Source organism: Ornithorhynchus anatinus, chromosome 1, assembly GCF_004115215.2.
Source record: "Ornithorhynchus anatinus isolate Pmale09 chromosome 1, mOrnAna1.pri.v4, whole genome shotgun sequence".
Taxonomy (NCBI): domain Eukaryota; kingdom Metazoa; phylum Chordata; class Mammalia; order Monotremata; family Ornithorhynchidae; genus Ornithorhynchus; species Ornithorhynchus anatinus.
This window is the reverse complement of record NC_041728.1, coordinates 69,381,296-69,400,273: the sequence shown is the minus strand read 5'-3', so window position 1 is coordinate 69,400,273 and position 18,978 is coordinate 69,381,296. Positions and strand designations below refer to the sequence as shown.

General features: G+C 42.3%; 1 protein-coding gene across 2 annotated transcripts in view; it reads right to left on the bottom strand.

Moving 5' to 3' along the window:
* Positions 1-1,485: 1,485 nt before the first annotated feature.
* Positions 1,486-18,978, bottom strand: part of YIPF4 (Yip1 domain family member 4) — a 28,581-nt gene continuing 11,088 nt past the window's right edge. Inside the window, exons 2-6 of one of the 2 annotated variants that reach the window (XM_029064435.2) lie at positions 15,110-15,263; positions 11,599-11,770; positions 10,265-10,342; positions 7,127-7,240; positions 1,486-4,523 (exon numbers count right to left, since the gene is read on the bottom strand). In XM_029064435.2, coding sequence (XP_028920268.1) covers positions 4,386-4,523; positions 7,127-7,240; positions 10,265-10,342; positions 11,599-11,770; positions 15,110-15,263 — 656 coding nt within the window. In that variant the 3' untranslated portion in view covers positions 1,486-4,385. The remainder of the gene's footprint in view (positions 4,524-7,126; positions 7,241-10,264; positions 10,343-11,598; positions 11,771-15,109; positions 15,264-18,978) is intronic. The other variant, XM_029064441.2, reaches the window with a different exon arrangement.

The following is an 18,978-nucleotide window of genomic DNA, read 5'->3' as shown; positions in this document are numbered from 1 at the left end:
CGCCTATCCCGCCGTCGACCCCTGGACCACGTCCTTCCGCGGTCCTGGAATGCCCCCCCTCCTCACCTCCACCAAACTCTCTTCCCCTTTTCAAAACCATACTGAGAGCTCACCTCCTCCAAGTGGCCTTCCCAGGCTGAGCTCTTTTCCCTCTACTCCCCCTCCGCTCCCTTCCCCTTCCCCTCAGCTATGCCCCCTTTCCCTCTGCTCCTCCCCCTCTCCCTTCCCCTCAGCACTGCACTCATTTGTCTACACTATTACCCTATTTGTTTTGTTAATGAGGTGTCCATCCCCTTGATTCTATTTACCGTGAAAATGTTATCTTGTTTTTGTCCATCTGTTTCCCCCGATTAGACTGCGAGCCCGTCATTGGGCAGGGATTGTCTCTATCTTTTGCCGAATTGTACATTCCAAGCGCTTAGTACAGTGTTCTGCACATAGTAAGCGCTCAATAAATACCATTGAATGAATGAAGTCTTATTTCACTAGGTTTATCATGTTCCCTGATATTTTTTCTTGATGATTTCAGGGGAGCCCTTTCACCCCTTCTCCAATCTCCTTCAGCAAATCCGACCACTCCGGCTATGCAACAGGCTCCAAAATCCATTTTTCCCATAGGCATTTTATCTCTGTTCTATCTGAAATTTCTGCTAAATAGCTACTATAATTTCAAAGTACGCATGAATGGCACTATAGTTTTTGTCTTCCAAGTTTTATGATCATGACCGAAACCACAAGTCTTAGTCATTTTTTTTTTAACCCAAAGGAAGGGATTCCTCAAGAAATGGATAGAGAAATGAATAGTAAAGTACCCAATTATGGAAAGTCAGATGGCTCTCTGCAATTGTTATAACGACAACTTTGGCCTTCCCAAGAGCACAGATTGAAACCCAAGAATTTCTTCAGTATGTACAGCATTCTACTTTAGTATTTATCTTGTGCCAATTTTAATGTACAAGTTTAGAGAGCCTAGATTATACAGCAGAATGGCAACTACAGAACAGATGAATGACCACGTTGAGAAGCAGCATGGCCTAGTGAAAAGAGTAGGGGCCTGGGAGTCAGAGGACCCGAGTTCCAACCCCAAATCCGCCACCTGTCTGTGGTGTGACCTTGGGCAAGTTGTTTCCCTTCTCTGGGCCTCAGTTACCTCATCTGGAAAATGGGGATTAAGACTGTGAGCCCCATGTGAGACGGGTCAAACCTAATTAGCTTGTACCTACCCCAGTGCTTAGTACAGTGCCTGGCACAAAGTACGCACTTACCAAATACCCTTAAAAAAGTGTATTTTCAATATTTTTTGGTCAAATTTTCAGTTTCCCCTTCTATTACCAGAAGATAAAATTCCTCCTTGATAACCCACCCTGGGCACTTTTAAATCCTTAAGAAATACACTGTTTTAGAGGTGATGTTCTAAAGAAGTGGAAATCGCTCCGGTGGCTAATTATACACTCCAGCATTTTGGGTACAACAAACCAAAGTTTGTAGATGCCATATACCTAAAATTTTATTCCAAGATTCAATATTTAATATAAATTGATTACAGGTAGGAATGTCTATATGATGTAGTGAATATCAATCTTTACACATTCTATAAATAAATTTAATTCAAAATCAGTTTTATAAAATACATTTTAACTCACTTTACATTTATATCTACTCTAAAGTGACTTTCTCGATTGCATAATGAAAACAAACGATTTAGATGGGTTATAAAGTACACATTTAAGGATGTGGGGTGTTCTTTGCATAGCATTTGGCAAAAGATCAAAGTAAAAAAATGCAGATATTCAGTTGAAAACTAAAGAAGTTTTACTGGGATTAACCACCCATCTAAATGCTCAACTGGAGATAATCATTTCATCTTTCCAGCACGCTGTCACTTTGCCCCGAACACACAAGAGCCTCCAAACCAGACATTAACTAGTCAAAAAAAAAAAAAAAAAAAAGGCTTAAAAAAAATGGAACCACAGGTCTCGAAGCTAACAGAATATGATTATGAATCAATACCTATTTCAGTGAGTGAAATTTCTTATTTTGTTGCAATACACACATCTGATGCCAAATCCAAAGACCAGGAAAATTCTATATATAGTTACTGCAGCTTGTTAAAAATAATACAAAGGGTCCATATTTATAAAGCACCAAATCAATAACCCCACTTCAAGAAAATGTTTGGTTTAGATACCAGTTTTCTAAGGCTTCATGTAATTTATTGAGAGATAAAAATCTAATCAATCACTTAAGGTATTTTTCTGAATTAAAAATTGCCAATGTTGTCATGAAATCATAAAATGGTTAATACTGTAGTAAAGTATTCACGAGAGGGACACTGCTCATGAAAAAGTCGTATTCTGGAACAGAAACCTCTAAGGAACCAGGCGTGACAAACACTAAATATCCCTTACAGGAAAAAAAAACCCAACCAAAAAACCCCCAAACTAGCAGAAATTGAGATTTTTGCTAGGATATGAACTAAGCTTCTAATGCTTACTAATTGCACACTAATTTTACATAAGATTTAATGCCTAAAGGAATTTAATGCTTTTAACTACATTCCAACTAGTCCAAACTGATTCATGCAAATTTAGTATCTTTAATAAAAGTAACTCATCAGATGGGAAATTCCAGACCTGTGATTCAAAACAAACACATCTTGCAAATCTCCCACCCAATGCAAAAGCGTTTCAAATCTGAAGGCAGAGAGCTCTGAAGTACTTCGAAGCAATTTGAAAAGTCCTGGCACTTTCATTAGGCCTCCTTAAAGAAAATCAATCAAATGGATAAATTCATCCTTAAGGGCAGGGATCTTGTCTACTCACTCTATAGTATTTCCTCCCAAAAGTATTATGCACATGGTGGGTGCTCAATAAATACTATTGATTGATGGGAATTTTATGGGATTTAAAATTTTTTCCAAGACCAAAAAGAAACCTCAGCATTCACATTTGCAATTTTATCTTCATTTTGAAAAAGCTGACGGTTTTAAGAACACTTAACTTTCAGTTTCTACTGTTGTCACCTAGACAAGGAATATCTGAATATTTTGATATCTAAGAGCAACAGATATATAAACATTATGAGAGGCTGCCTTTTCTTTTCATAAAGTCAATGAAGATCTTGATGGGAGATACTCTGATCATCCAGGCTTTCAAATAGATACTATTTGTAAAGAAAATCATCTCAAGTTATAAATCGAATGGTCTTGGGGAGAAAACATCAGTTTTAACTACTTTAACCAAGCCTAAATATTACACGCTTACATACAGTACACATACAGAGAATATCTGAATTGAGTATTAAACAGCTTTATATGTCATGACCCTGACAGTTGATTAGTGTGATGGGATTCATGGCTGAATTCTCCACATTATCTCTGCAAAAGGTGTACATTCAAAAGCACTTGATGTTTAACACCATGCTTTTAAAAGCAATACAGAAAACATGTTATAAAACACAGGGTTGGAAAACATTTTCTTTCATTTTTCCACTTGGAATAAGTTCAGGGGAACCATGTGAGTTTGTTTCTCATTTTTAATCTTTGCTATCCATAGAATTTGACAATCTTCACTGTCACACATTTTAAAATTAAAAATTATTTGCTTTTGCTGCAGTACACTATTCTAAGATTAATCATTTCTGATCAACATCACACAGTGGCCCTCTTCCCGTTCCTTTGGTCAGAAACAAAGAGGAATTTTAAATCCAATCCTTGGGTTTTGAAAAAGTCACAAACCAATTTACAACGTTACCAAAAACTTCAACTTAGACATGTGGAAGCTGTGCAAGATATTAAAAAAAAATTATGTACAATTAAAACAAATCAATTTATAAAACTTGGATGGCCAAATTAGAGACAGACACCAAATTTAAAGTATTTTCATTTTTAGATGATGTCAAAATGTATTCTGTGAAAAAGTACTGCTTCATAAATATGTAACAAATATATAATATACATATACCTGCAGAATCTGCCATGAGAAAAAAAGTCACCTTTTTAAATGAAAAAAATTGCACTCAGAGTAACAAGACCTTCTGATATTCTATGTTCCATTTAATATAATAGCTTAGTCCTGGTGCTTCTGGCATGGATATTCAGCTGCGTATTGCCACAATCTCATAAACATGGCATCCTCATATTTTATTCACTGAAATCAGAAGAATCTTAAACGAAACCTAGAATTCCCATACAAACCTAGATAGCTACAATTTTCTAATTAAATATTACGATTAGGCTGTTGGACCATAAATCTGCCTCGTCAACTGGAACGTCGGGGACTCCTCCATCATCACTTGGTGTCTCTCCGTCCTCTCTCAGCATGATGTGTACCCGCCTGCACAAGAATCCACTATTTCTGCTTCCGCCCATGTCCGGCCACTTGCGATCACACCCCAGTGTATAAGGACAGGAAATAAATGTATAATAAAAAGATTGGATATATCAGGAGCGGCTTCTTGGACTTGAATTCTTCGCCTACTAATAGTGAAGCGGCACTGTAGGCAGCCCAAAAGACTCCAAACAGCTTAAAAAAGAAGAGTGTGTTTTATTAGTATCAACAAAAACATACGGAATGTATACAGAGAACACTGAATTGAGTATTAAACAGCATTATATGTCACGTCCCCTACGGTTGATTCCATTAGTGTGACGATTCTCATGGCTACTTAGAAATTCTCAACCGTATCTTTGCAACACGATGTACACTCAAAAGCACCTGGTATTTGATAACACACGATGTCATTAAAAGCAATACAGAAAAAGTGTTAAACACAGGACAGTTCTAAATAATGCCGAAGAGTAGAACACGTTTACACTGCTTCGGAACCCTTCTCGTCTTAGCCAACGTTATCTGTAAAGATGTATTTACAGGCCAATCATTATGAATATCATGGGACAATTTTGGGAAAAAGTCACATGGAAAAAAAACTTCTGGAATACATTGCCGTGTAAAATGACGGGTCAACTTGGCATCCTTTTGGCTTCTCTTGGCACCGACCCATCTAAGGAGAGCGTGGCCCAGCGGAAAGAGCACGCACGGGACGAGGGGAGTCCAGAGACCTGTGTTTTGCAACTGGCTCAGCCGCTTGCTCCTGGGTGACCTCGGGCAAATCACTTAACTTCTCTGGGCCTCGGTTCCTCATCCATACAGCGGGGACAAAAAAACCTGTTCTCCGTCAGCTGAGTTCAGGGGGTTCTCTGAGCCAGCGTCCCCATATCCCCTTCACAAGCTCCCCATAATGGGAACAGGCCAGCGCTGGATCCCTCTTGCTCTGCCTGTCACCAGGGTGTCCCAGCCTCACCTCCCTACATTGGAAAAGATGAACTACCTACTGTTTAAATATCAAGAAATTGGGGGCTTTGCTGTTATCAGTCTGGGGATATGGAAGGGGAAGGGTCAGAGGAAAGGAAATGAACTACCAAGAGGCCATTTCTGAGGATCAGCTCAGATGTTTGTCTCCACCCTCCACATCAGGCCTCTGGCGAAGGGGACAGTCTTCAATTTACCTCTTCCTTGTACGGCTCCAAGATACTATTACAGTCAATCAGTTGATCATATTTAATGAGCGTTTACTGAGTGCAGAGCACTGTAATAAGTGCTTGAGGGAATACAACAGAGGAGGCAGACAATCCCTGACCAAAACGCGCTCACCGTTATGCACAAAATGATCACTCAACAGATATTAATATAAAAAATAAAATTTGAAGCGCCAATTTTTCATTCTTCTTCACCTGCAACTTTTCCTGTTGTTTTTAGCTACTTACAGTCAATAAAACCTCTCTATCTTGGACAAAAGACCAGTAGGAAACTGTAAAATGTCTCAGTGGTAATATTATTTCGGTATGTTGCATTTCTGCTCTATTTTTAATGGTATTTATTCAGTGCTTACTATGTGCCAGGCACTGTACTAACTGCTGAGGTAGATCCAAGTTAATTAGGTTGGACCTAGTCCACGCCCCACATGGGGTTCACAGTTTTAATCCCTATTTTACAGATGAGGCAACTGAGGCGAACACAAATTAAGTGACTTGCCCAAGATCACACAACCGACAATTCATTCAATAGTATTTATTGAGCGCTTACTATGTGCAGAGCACTGTACTAAGCGCTTGGAATGAACAAGTCGGCAACAGATACAGTCCCTGCCGTTTGACGGGCTTACGGTCTAATCCGATTAGGACCCAGGTCCTTCTGATTCCCAGGTCTATGCTCTATCCACTAGGCCACACTGTTCCTCACTTACTATACTGAAAGAATGGGTTGTACAAAAGCCTCATTCAAATGGGAGACTGACAGATTCTGACCTCTCTCCCCCTTTCTCCCGTGCACTTTTCCCCACCTGTCTCCCCCAGCCGAGCCAGATCCAGCCTCGGCAGCACAGGACTGAGGAAGTGTAACCTCCGAACAGACTCCAGTTGTCTATTCAGCAGCACACTCTGCTCATCCTCTAACCCTCTTCAAGGGAGAACACGGGAGTTCAGGGCTAAATGAAGTTTGACATCCTCCTCTCCCCGCCCCTTCCCCCACTTTGCTCCTATTTTCTGCCTCCTCCCCCTTCCTCTAACCCAAACCCCTCCTTCTCTGCTCTTTGTAACCAAAATGTACGAATACACTATTTGATAACCACTGGTAACTGTCATTCCATAATCACAGGGACTGGAAAGGGAAGAGAGTACCTAACACTCTCTGGAGTACGAAAACTTCCATCGGCAGAGAGGAACCGAGATAAGGCACTCTCTTTGGGTGTTTCAGAAGATAGCTTAGAGGGCCTCAACTGAAATGGCCTGTTCCTCTTTTGGGGAGCTTGTGAGGGGCTTTGGGGGGACTCTGGCTCGGGGAATCCACTGAACTCGGCATCAGGATGGGTAACTCGCAGCACAATGTAATAGTAACGTAGGGTACGGCACAAGCGCACGTTCTCTCCCTTCCGCCCGGTCTTGTGAATCAGGGCCTGAGCCTCGGTGACAAAATCGGGGAGGTGGAGCGATGAGATTATGCTCCTCCCTCTCCTCCAAGGGGCACAAAGTCTTTGGCAGTGAACTGGAATTCTATCCCTAGTGAGAGATGACCATTTCCTGGTGAAGGATAACATCACATTAATGAAACCCGCACAGTAAATTACTTACTTTTATTAGTGTAGACACAACTTCGAATGACCCAACCACCAAAAGCAGAGGGGCAATTACAATGAGGGGAAGTAACGAGTAGCCGATGACTCCTAGAACTTGGCCATATGCAACCTGTGAATTTTTAAAATACAAAAAGTGACAAAAGGCATGGCGGGAATACAGATTTTTAAACTCATTTTAAGAAATTGCTTCTTTGTAACTTTACAAAACTATTCCTTTAGATCACTGAAGCCTGATGTCAACTCTAATCAAAATATCACTTCTACACATGAAAAGGACCACAGAGGAGCAGCGTGGCCTAGTCGAAAGAACACGGGCTTGGGAGTCAGAAGACCTGGGTTCTACTCCCAGCTCTGCCAATTGTTTGATGTGTGACCATGGCCAAATCACCTCACTTCTCTGGTCCTCAGTTTCCTCATCTGAAAAATGACTGACTGTGAGCTCCACATAGACCAGGGAGTGTGTCTAACCTGATCACCCTGTAGCCTCTAGACTGTGAGCTGCTTGTGGGCAGGAATGTGTCTGCCTGTTGTTGTACTGTGCTCTCCCAAACGCTTAAGTATAGTGCTTTGAACACAGTAAGCGTGCAATAAATATGATTGAGTGAATGAATGAATCTATCCCACTACTTAGAACAATGCCTGGCATATAAGCCCTTAAATACCATAAAAAAAAAAGTTTGCAGAATGTCAGATGGAGCCACTGGTCCGACCCAAAGGGGCACTCATCCCGTTTCAAGGATTTCATCTGGTTCTCCATGGAGGGAGGTGAGAAGGTGGTGGGGGAGAACAAGATTGACCCCTACTGAGTTTCATATGGATCAGAGATGGGCCTGGGAGTCAGAAGGTCATGGGTATTAATCCTAGCTCTGCCCCTTGATTGCTGGGTGATCTTGGGCAAGTCACTTCACTTCTCTGTGCCTCAGCTACCACATCTGTAAAATGGGGATTGAAACCATGAACCCTACATGTGACAGGGACTATGTCCAACTCAATTTGCTTGTATCCACCCCGGCACGAAATACAGTGCCTGGCACATAGTAAGCACTGAACAAATACCACCACCATCATCATTATTATTAGGTATGACTCTGGATGTGGGGATGGGAAGGAGCGTTATTTTCAAGGCACAAGGATGCCCCAAGCACCCCCCCTTGACTCCAGGGCCACTGGCCCAAAGCTTCCCGTAACCTGAGGCCACGGGCAAGGACCCTGTCATCATCTACCCTTTTGCCAGTTCTGGAAGCTGGGGCTCGATTCGGCCCAACCGGCAGAATAACCGATCTATTTAGTCCCTTGGTTTTAGGTATCTGCATCTGATAAATGAAAAAAGGAAAAGACTCACTGGAAGGATTTTTTACACAGAGCAAAAATGCTGAAAAAATGAGAGAATTTCCTTAGAAAGAGCTGTCTGGTCACCTAAGCCCAGAGATGGCCCATGCTTTGGGTGTACTTTGAAAAACCGAATGCCTTTATTAAATATTGTTAAAGACTTCGTTCCCATGCTAAAGGACCTCTCCATCTATAATCTATCTATAATCGAGCGCTTACTATGCTCAGAGCACCGGACTGAGCACTTGGGAGAGTACCATACGACAGAATTAGCAAACAGAAGACCCAACCATAGACTGCATAAACGGTACAGAGAAGCCAAGTGCTTCTACAAAATTTTTCCCCAGGCCATTCCTAGGCTCAGAAACAGGAAGTGTAGAAAAGGACTCACTGCTAAAGGGGTAGAGGGTGAAATTTCTCCTGGCCCTCAAGAAATCCAGGCCAAGTTTTATTTCCTCTTAGGTACTTCTCTGTAATTTTTCAGGACATCTCTGAGAGACTTGCCCTCTGTTGAGCTTGGCTGCCACAAGCTGCGGCTACAGAGGATCTTCCAACCTGGCTCAGCTCATCAACACAAAGCCAGTACGTCCTCCTCACTGCTCTATCTAGGTGAAAATCTGCCATCTCAAAAGACCTCCTGGGGTCTGCCTACTAAGACCACAGCGTTTACTCGGGCTACAACTTCTTGCAGCCAGATTCCATTCTTGGAGGAATCGAGGAATAGACCCACTAGCCGACGGGTTACTTTCTCGTATCCGTGACGGAGGACCTAGAGACGGTATTTCAATGTATTCCTTCATTCACTCAATCGTATTTACTGAGCGCTTACTGTATGCAAAATGTACTATGCACACGGGAGAGTACAATGTAACAATAAGCAGACAAAATCCCTCCCCACAGTGAATTTACTGTCTAGAGGGGGAGACATACATTAATACAGATAAATTACAGAAAATAGAAATAAATTATGTAGAGCCTTGCCGGCTCAAAATTCTGAAGGGTTGGGACTCTGAAGAACTCTTAAGCCACAACTTAAACTATCTCACTATAGGAAATGTGAGGGAATTGCACGTGTGAGACATGAATGTTCGGTTGTCTGTGTGCTGTGGGGATTTAACACGAGGAAGAGCAATACAGTCACTCGTTCTCAAACATGCAATGAGTCGCACAAACCCAAGGTGCCCCGGCCCCCGGAATTGCCACAGAACCCCTCCTCCCCTAATAGACCAGCAGGAGGTCTGATGTTTTGAGGTGGGGCAGGAGTGGAGAAGAAAGGGAAAGCAAGACATCTGGCTCGGGGCCAAGCAGAGCTTTACATTACACTTCTTTTCAGATCTGAAAACAGAGCTGGAATGCTCTGGTACTTCCGAGTTTCAGGATCTCTGCAAACATTAGGAAGCAAAAAGGCTAGGGAAACTGATACTCCCAATAAGGTCAGAGAGAACTTTTTTCACAGTTCAAAATGAATCTGCGTTAGATTCCTCTTCAGTCAACTTAAAACCATGCACGGTACCTGGAATTATCAGAGTTTAAAACTCTTTTAAAGTTCAAAGGAAGGTTTAGTAAAGAGAGGGAGATGGACTATTTTGCAGCTTTCATGGATTAAAAAGCTGTTTTGGATAGAAACCAATTCACAGAAAAATGTGCAGTTTTCCTAATATCAATTTTGGTTAAAATGAGCAAATACCGGAGGTTTATGTTTTTTTTTTTAAAAAAAGATAATCAAAACCATAGCACCTGCAGCTTCTATTACACACAGCTCTACTGCAAAGGCATATAAAAAAATTCCTGAGAAAGTACTTACTTCTCCACCAAGGACTCTGGCCAACAAAAAGATGGTTAGAGAGCCAAATATCCAAATGGTTATGATCCACGAAACAACCTTGATAGAAAACGAGAAGATACAACCCCATATGATTAATTCTTTTACTTGTACAGTACAATGGAAACTCATCATTGGCCTTTTAAAACTAAAAACATAATATACTGCCCATCCTTAGGTAAAGAACTGCCCATGGCAACATTTTATAGGAAAATTTCAACTTCCCCAAACTTTAGAGCAGGTTGAGCTTCCCAATGTCCCTGCCACTCTCATCCTCCTACCCCGCCTTCCGCCATTCCCAGCCATCTCTCAAAAAGACATCTCCCACCTGCTTTCAAAATTTTCCCCCTTCCAACTGGGCAAGGGCTGTCTTCAGTGTATATGGTTTTAGCATATTCTCAAGCACCTAATACAGCACACTAGGCATAGGAACGGCACATAACAAATGACAGTAATAAAAAAATAAAAGGGAGAATACAAGGAAAGGATTTTACTCTTAAAGGAATGTCTCGAACCGATAGCAGACTCCCTCTTAATACCTTTATAGAGCTGTACATAAAGTATAGTTTAAAAAAAGAAAATAACTGGTCACTACAGCCCCCACCACCCCCTCATGCCTCTAGCCTGGCGCTCCCTCCCACTTCATATCCAACAGACGATCACTCTCCCCACCTTCAAAGCTTTGTCAAAATCGCATCTCCTCCAAAAGGCCCTTCCCGACTAAGTCCTCATTTCCTCTTCTCCCTCTGCCTTCTGCATCACTCTTGTACTTGCACCCTTTATTTGCCCTACTCTCAGCCCCAAAACACTATGTGCATATGCGGAACATTTTTTTTTTTACAATAAGGTCTGCTTCTCCCTCTGGACTGAAAGCTCCTTGTGAGCGGGGAATGCGTCCCAAGCGGTCAGTACAGTACTCCGCAAAAAGAAGAGCTCAATAAATGTGATTGATCGATAAAGCAATGACGGTGGATAATGGTTCAGATGTTTAAACAACAGGATCCCAATCATCCAGGTCCTGGAAATGATCTGGAGCAGATTCACTATTTTCCCAACTTTCCTTCTGACAGCCCAACAGACTCTGATCTCTCCAAAAAGGAAAAAGGAACAAAGACTAACTGGAGAGTGACACGCTAATATGCCAGCACCGAGAGATACTTCTCCCTAAAATCTAACTGTCGGTTCGGTGAGGCTCCCTATTGACCAAATGTTCTACTATTCAAGGTACTCGCAAGTCTACTCAACCAGATACCCACGTTATGACTGCATCTGAGACCCATCCCAAAAGTTGGAAATAAATGATACGGTATACTTACCCTGAATTGTCCATATAACGAAATCATTGAAAAGAAAAGGACAACGGCTAAAGGGCCCCAAAAATCTGGATTGTCTCTCACCACTTGTCTATTGAAACCAAGTGACGGCATTGGCATCAATACACATCGGATCTTGTAGTAAATATCCTTCAGATCAATGTCCAGTTCCTCCCTGAAATTTTAAAATGGGGATCGTTGACAGTACAGTTTTTGATCTCGGGTTAGTTGCAGAGCAATTTAAGGTGTATTATCGGGATAAAATCTGAAAATCAGTTCATCATGACATGCTCCACTCAGCATCGATGCGCTTCAAAAAGAGAGTGGTAGGGAAGCTGCTGGCACTCCAGCACTGCCAATAACTAGCCACCATCAACCATTTGGACTCCCTAGCCAACTTCCCTGCTCGATGTGCAAATCCACGCACTCAACTCCAACCACTCTGCTGAGCTCAGCTCCCTCGCCCCCGTGTCTCCCCGCATCAATCTTGCACCACCGATCCCCAGCCCTGATTCGCCGGCACGGTGTCCTAGTGTGCTCCCACACTCGGGACACAGAGCGCTGGTGGCAGAAATCCAGGCACCAGGCCAACTCTGGCCACTTCAAATTCATCCTCGCCCGCTATTATTCTGCCTGAAACCCTCGGCAAGCCCACTTCCCCAACTCTTGTCCCCCATGATGCTGCCCATTGCTTTTATTGTCAAAATCGATCCGTCAGGAGAGACCTCCCCAAAGTCTCGCTCTCAACTCCCCGACTCCCTCCACACCTGCTCTCGCTCTCATTCAGTTTGGCCATCACTCGTAAGATCTCTTGCATTTCCTCCACCTATACCTCAGACCTGATCACTTCTCGCCCTCTAAAAAACACCTGCTTGCTTTTCTTCCCTTCCCAACCAACTATCCTATCAATCAGTGGTATTAACTGAGTGCTTACTGCATGTGGAACACTGCCCTAAGTGAACTTGGGAAAGAACAATACAAGAGACTTGGAAGGAACAATACCTGCCCACGAGGAGCTTACAGTCTAGAAGGTGAAGCAGATACTAAAATACATTTTAGGAGAAGGCAGAGGATATTGAAGAATACGTACATAAGTGCCGTAGAACTGAGGATGGGGTATATCGAGTGCCTAAGAGGTACAGATCTGAGTGCGCAGGTGACGCAGAGGGGAGGGCAGTAGGAAAAATGAGGGCTGAGTCAGGGAAGGCCTCTTGGAGGAGATGGGATTTGAGGTGTGTTTTTGAAGATGCTCGCTCTCTGAGGGCTCCTTCCCTTCCATCTTCAAGCATGCCCACAAGTCTACCTTACCCTGAAAAAATCCTTCTCTGGGACCCACTGTATGATCTAGCTATATTTACCTCCTCCTATTCCTGTCTTAACTCCTCAAATGTTGTATCCACCCATGCCTCCATTTCCACTCCACCAATTCCCTTCTTGTCCTGTTAGAATCCAAGTTTTCCTTCATTCCACTGAGACTGTGCTCTCCAAATTCTCTCATGACCTCTTTTTTGCCAAATCTGATGGACTTCCTTCTCAACCACCTTCAACATAACTTCCCTGGATTATTTTCACATAGACCTCACCTGGTTCTCTGTCAGATCCTTCTCAGTCTCTTTCACTGGCTCTTCTACTTCCTCCACCCTGACTGTGAAGGCCTCTCAAGGCTGTATTCTGGGGCCCTTTCTCTTCTCACTCTACACTCCCTCGAGGAGGCTCATGTCCCCCCAGTGCTTCAACCACCACCTGATGAGTCCTAAAATCTACCTCACATGCCCCTACCTCTCTCTCTCTCTCTGCAATCTCACATTTCCTTTTCCCTCCAAACATCTTTCCATGGACGCCTCACCATCACAAGCTCGCTATGTCCAAAAACGAAGTCTCCTCTCGCAAATCCTTTCCTCTACCTAACTTTCCCAAGTGAGCTGATACCATCACCATCCACTCCATCTCTCAGGCCAACGCTTAGGATTCCTGCCTCTCTTTCATCCTGTCGCCAAATCCCAATGGGTTTTCCTTCCCAAAATTTCCAGCACTGGCCCCTTCCTCGCCATCCCTATGACCACTGCACTGGTCCAGATGCTTGTCACATCCCAGCCTGACTACTAGAACAGACTCCTTGACCACCTGTTGGCCTCCAGTCTCCTCCCGTCTCCGTCCACACTTCACTCTGCTGTGCAGATCATTTTTCTAAAGTGGTCTGCACATCTCCCTCTTACTGAAACCCTCCAATGGTTGCCCATTCCTCTCCTGACACTAACTTTTAGGCACTCAGTCAGCTCTCTTCCCCCACATTTATCCACTCTCCTCTCCCACTACTCCCAACTTGCACACTTCATTCCTCTCAAGCTAACCCACACAATGTTCCTAGCTTTCATGCGTCCCACCGCCAATCTCTTGCTCATTACACTTCCCTCTGCCTTCTCCCGCCACATCTATCTTCAAAGCCCTCCTGAAAGCTCATCATCTCCTCAAGGTCTTCCCTGATTAATTTTTAATCTCTCTGCCTTATATTTCCTCCTTTTCCACTTCAGCATCTCCCTGACACTAAAGAACTTGGGCACTCGCATCCCCCATAGCATTCATGCACGTATCACTGCACTCTATTTCTCCCACCTATATGCAGTTGATTTTAATATTTGTGACCCCCAGTAGATTTTAAGCTCCTTGAGGGGAGGGATTATGCCTACTAATTCTACTTCAACCTTTCAACTGGTTAATACAGTGCTCTGCACAGAGTAAGGTGGTCTGATTGAGTGGCAGTATTTTTGAAAGAGTGGTTGAAAATATACAACCTATATTTTGTATATACTATATATATATACACAATTATACCTCATCATTATGAAACAAATCTTTTTGAAAAAGTGAAATGAGTAATTCCATTGTCCCAAGACAGAATGCCCTCTCTCCTATCTGCAATTTTATTGTCTGCAACTCATTCATTCATTCATTCATTCTTATTTATTGAGCACTTACTGGGTGCAGAGCACTGTACTAAGCACTTGAAAAGTACAGTTGGGGAACAAGGAATTGTCTGTCTATTGCCGAATTGTACATTCCAAGCACTTAATACAGTGCTCTGCACATAGTAAGCGCTCAATAAATACTACTGAATGAATGAACAGATAGAGACAATCCCTACCCAACAATGAGCTCAGAGTCTACAAGCCTTCCTCATGGGCAGAGATTGTGCTTAGAGCCTCTATTGTATTTTCCCAAGCACTTAGTTCAATACTGACGTATTGTACATATCTTTAAATTACACATTAAAATTACTTATTTAGTCATATTAATGTCTGTCTTCCCCTCTAGGCTGTAAGGTCATCATGGGGAGGTAAGCGTCTGCTAATTCTGCTGTACTCTACTCTCCCAAGGGCTCTGTACAGGGCTCTGCACATACTAAGCACTCAATAAATACCACTGATTGCTCTGCCCACAGTAAGCACTCAATAAATATCATTCACTGACTCGTTGACTGTAACTGCCAGAGAAAACCGGTATTAGTTTGACATACAAAAGAGGCTTGGTGTCTTCGGGATCGTCATCTTCCACTTCCAAAAGCCAGCCGTAACCTCTTTGCCTTAGAAATGTAGTTGCTGTAGACTCCTTCATGAAGTCTCCACCGAGGTTTAGCTTGACATCTGGAGAGGCTATCGAACCACTCAGATCTTAGGAGAAAAAATGGGGAAAAAGAGGAGGTAAAATTTTCCTTACTTTAATTGAAAAACAGTGCTAATGGTAACAATTCAATATTTGAGCCACGATGAACTCAGCTCAAAAATTTAGTATGAGAGCATACAAAACATAAAAGACAACTTTAAATACATAAAATCCAAAAGATCAAAAAACCAAAAACCTACAAAAATTCCTTCATGATCTACTTAGGTTTCCTTTCTCCAAAGGAATTTTTGAATATCCAATGACACTTCAATGCAAAATGCATTACTGCTCCTGAAAGAGCCAACAGATTAGTTTAATTTAATTCACCAAGACAGACGAGAAGCACCACGGCCCAATGGACTGAGCACAGGACTGGGAGTCAAGAGACCCGGGTCTAATCTTGGCTCTGCTATGTGTCTGCTTTGAGACTTTGGCCAAGTCACTGAACTTCTCATGGCCTGAGTTTCCTAATCTGTAAACTGGGGATAAAAGATCTGATTTCCCTTCTGGTTAGACCTTAGGGCCAAGGACTGTTCCCAATCTAATTATCCTCTATCTTCCATGCATTCAGCAAATTCCTTAGCATGTAGTAAACACTCAAATATCCTTATTATTTTTAAAACCTGAAACATACCACTCTTTAGATTTGACCTGCCCTCTGCCACCAGCTCTTTAAAGAACCTCCTACATACTATTGTTAGTGGGTTTAAAAACAAGAAAAAAACAAAAACAGTCTGGGTTTTGCACAGAAGGAAAAGAAAAAAGGTCAAAATACATCTATCAAGAGTAAAAATATTTCATTGGATCACCTTGCTTTAAAATAGGTAAATCTGTGGACTTCTTGTCCACAGATGAAGAAAGCCAGAAATGTGGATAGTGTGCCCAGTCATCAAAACTCTCTATCTGTTCTAATCCATTGGTTTTTTATGCCTTTGACTTTTAAGGAATCCCAACCTGGTCTTGTGGAATTTTGCCAAATTAAACAATAAGAAGTTTTCACAATGATGCAAAGAATACAAGTCAGGATGTTGTCCTTTATTATCTCTCCTTAATTGAAGGGTTAGAACGATGACTTTCCAAGACACGACATTCCATGGGCAAATACCCTTACTTATGATGCCAAAGCTCTCAAAATTCTTCCTTTGATCTCTCTGGCCTAGTCTCAAACAAGCCTAAGATCACTGGTTTGAAATAAAGAAACTCTTTCCATATGACAAAACATGCCCCTTTCTTGGTCTCCAACAAAGGAAATTTAGTCATCTCTCTTCCAATTTGATCACCAACAACATATACGCCAACCACGCTCCCTATGTCATCATTCACATTACGATTAAAAAATCTGAAAACCAGACCCAGGATCAATCTGATGGACCTCCAGTTAATATTTCTTCCTATTTTGTGACCTGAAACCAATTCGTCATCAAGATGATCTCAAACAATAAGAATAAAGGTATGAACGATAACAATTTGTATTATTCTACAGAAATAGGTTAGCCTTTCTTGTAAAATCTAACAAAATCCTACCTTATCCTATTTCAAAATCTGTCTGATGTCAGCAGTATTCATTATACACAGATTGCTGGGAGGGCAGTAGGACCCAGTGGAATGAGAAAAGTAGAAAAGCAGCGTGGCTTGGTGGAAAGAGCCCGGGCTTGGGAGTCAGAGGTCATGGGTTCAAATCCGTACTCAGCCACTTGTCAGCTGTGTGACTTGGACAAGTCACTTAACTTCTCTGTGCCTCACTAACCCCATCTGTAAAATGGGGATTAAGACTGTGAGCCCCACGCGGGACAGCCTAATCACCCTGCATCCCCTCAGCGCTTAGAACAGTGCTTTGCACCTAGTAAGCGCTTAACAAATACCAATACTATTGGTGTCTTAGCCCGGATTTTAGTCCTCGAACTGCCTCTGGCCTGTGTATCTTTGGGCAAACCACATAACCTCTCTGGACCTCAGTTTCCTCACCTGTAAAGTGGATATAAAATCTCAATCTCCCTACCTCTCAGATGGTGAGCTCTGTGTGGGACAGACTGTGACTGATCTGATTTTCTTGTATCTACCCTAGCACTCAATACAGTGTTTGGAACTGAATTAAGTGCTTAACAGATACCAGAAATAACAAATACCATAGCTAACAACCCTGCGCCTTAAGTGTTTACTAGCAACTAGAATAGAGAATTATGACTGTGAATGTAGCTGCAAGAAAAAATGAAAAAACACCCAGCTACAGTGCCTCTAAACCCGGTGGAGCGTTTATCATAACTTGATAGAATCCATACGCACGACTTATTTCCACAATTCTTCCACCACACCTGTCCGGGTCTTCAAAACCAAAACAAAAACACAGATTGGGATGCTCACTCTGGACCATAATTTACAGGGAAACCTGGGCGTTTTAGCAGCATTTTTATCATGTGACCGTACCTAAAGGGGAACTCACCATTCTAACAAATTTTGATCTGAAGCTGTGACCCAGTTTGTACCTTTCTGCTAACAGACATGTAACACTTCTCTTACCTTTGCTTTAGTTCTCCACCAAAACCTATAAATTCATGGGGGCATTACTGAAAAAGTGAAGTACCCCCAGAACGGCCAAAATGTGTACTTTCTATACTTTTTTTTGACTAGAACTATACTAGAACTGTGAGTCAGACACAAGTGGGAATCAGGGAATGACGTTTTCACTATGTGAGCTCATTTGGGATTGCTTGCACCAAGCTCTCAAAAAATTGTGTGCATGTGTGTAAGCACAGACGGGTACACACGCAGCACACTGACACTTCAGCATGAGTTTTCCTTAGTGGGTGACATGTCAACAACCCAGACCTCGCATTACACAAGAACCCCATGTATGGCCCACCTCTATCTGCTAATGCCTCGAAACTTTGAGATCCTCAAATTCATGAACCCCCCTTCGGGAAACCAAAACTGATTATTGTAGTCAGGCTAAAAAATACCATTATCTGCAGAGAAATCAGGCAGGGGATATCTGGCTACATGAACTGGGAGAAACCCATGACAGAAACAGATGTCAGGTATCATTCGGAAGCCTTCTCAAATGCCAAATCCGGTTTCATTTTAATTAGCCACCCATTTGTAAAGATACCAGACTGTTCATGTAGAATTAAGTAGATAAATTTAAATTAATCTCTTATGTAATATGTACCTTGACTGGATACAAGAATCTTCAATGTTATGAAGTCGATTCTATGGGTTGCTAAGCTGCCTTGCTGTTTTTGGATGTACATGGCAAAATTACTCAATTGAAATACCACATGTATTTACATAACCGCCTCACATTTTTGCAGCCCCAAGACAGGGTAAGGGCGGGAGGGAAAAAATAGAAGGAAAAAAAGAGGAGAAAAGGAGGGGAGGAAGGAAGGAATTCCCAGTGTGAGTCTGTATGTGTGCCATTAGTGAGCTCTTTTGTTAATGGTATTTGATAAGCGCTTACTATGTGTCAGGGACTGTAGAAAGTGCTGCGATAAATTCATTCAAACATATTTATTGAGCACAAGGTATTAAGCGCTTGGGAGAGCACAATATAGCAGTCAACAGACACATTTCCTGCCCACAATGAGCTGACAAGACGCTCAGGTTGGACACAGTCCGTGACCCCACCCAGGGCCCACAGTTTAAATCTCCTTTTTAATAATAATAATAATAATGGTAGTTGTTAAGCGCTTACTATGTGCCGAGCACTGTTCTAAGTGCTGGGGTAGA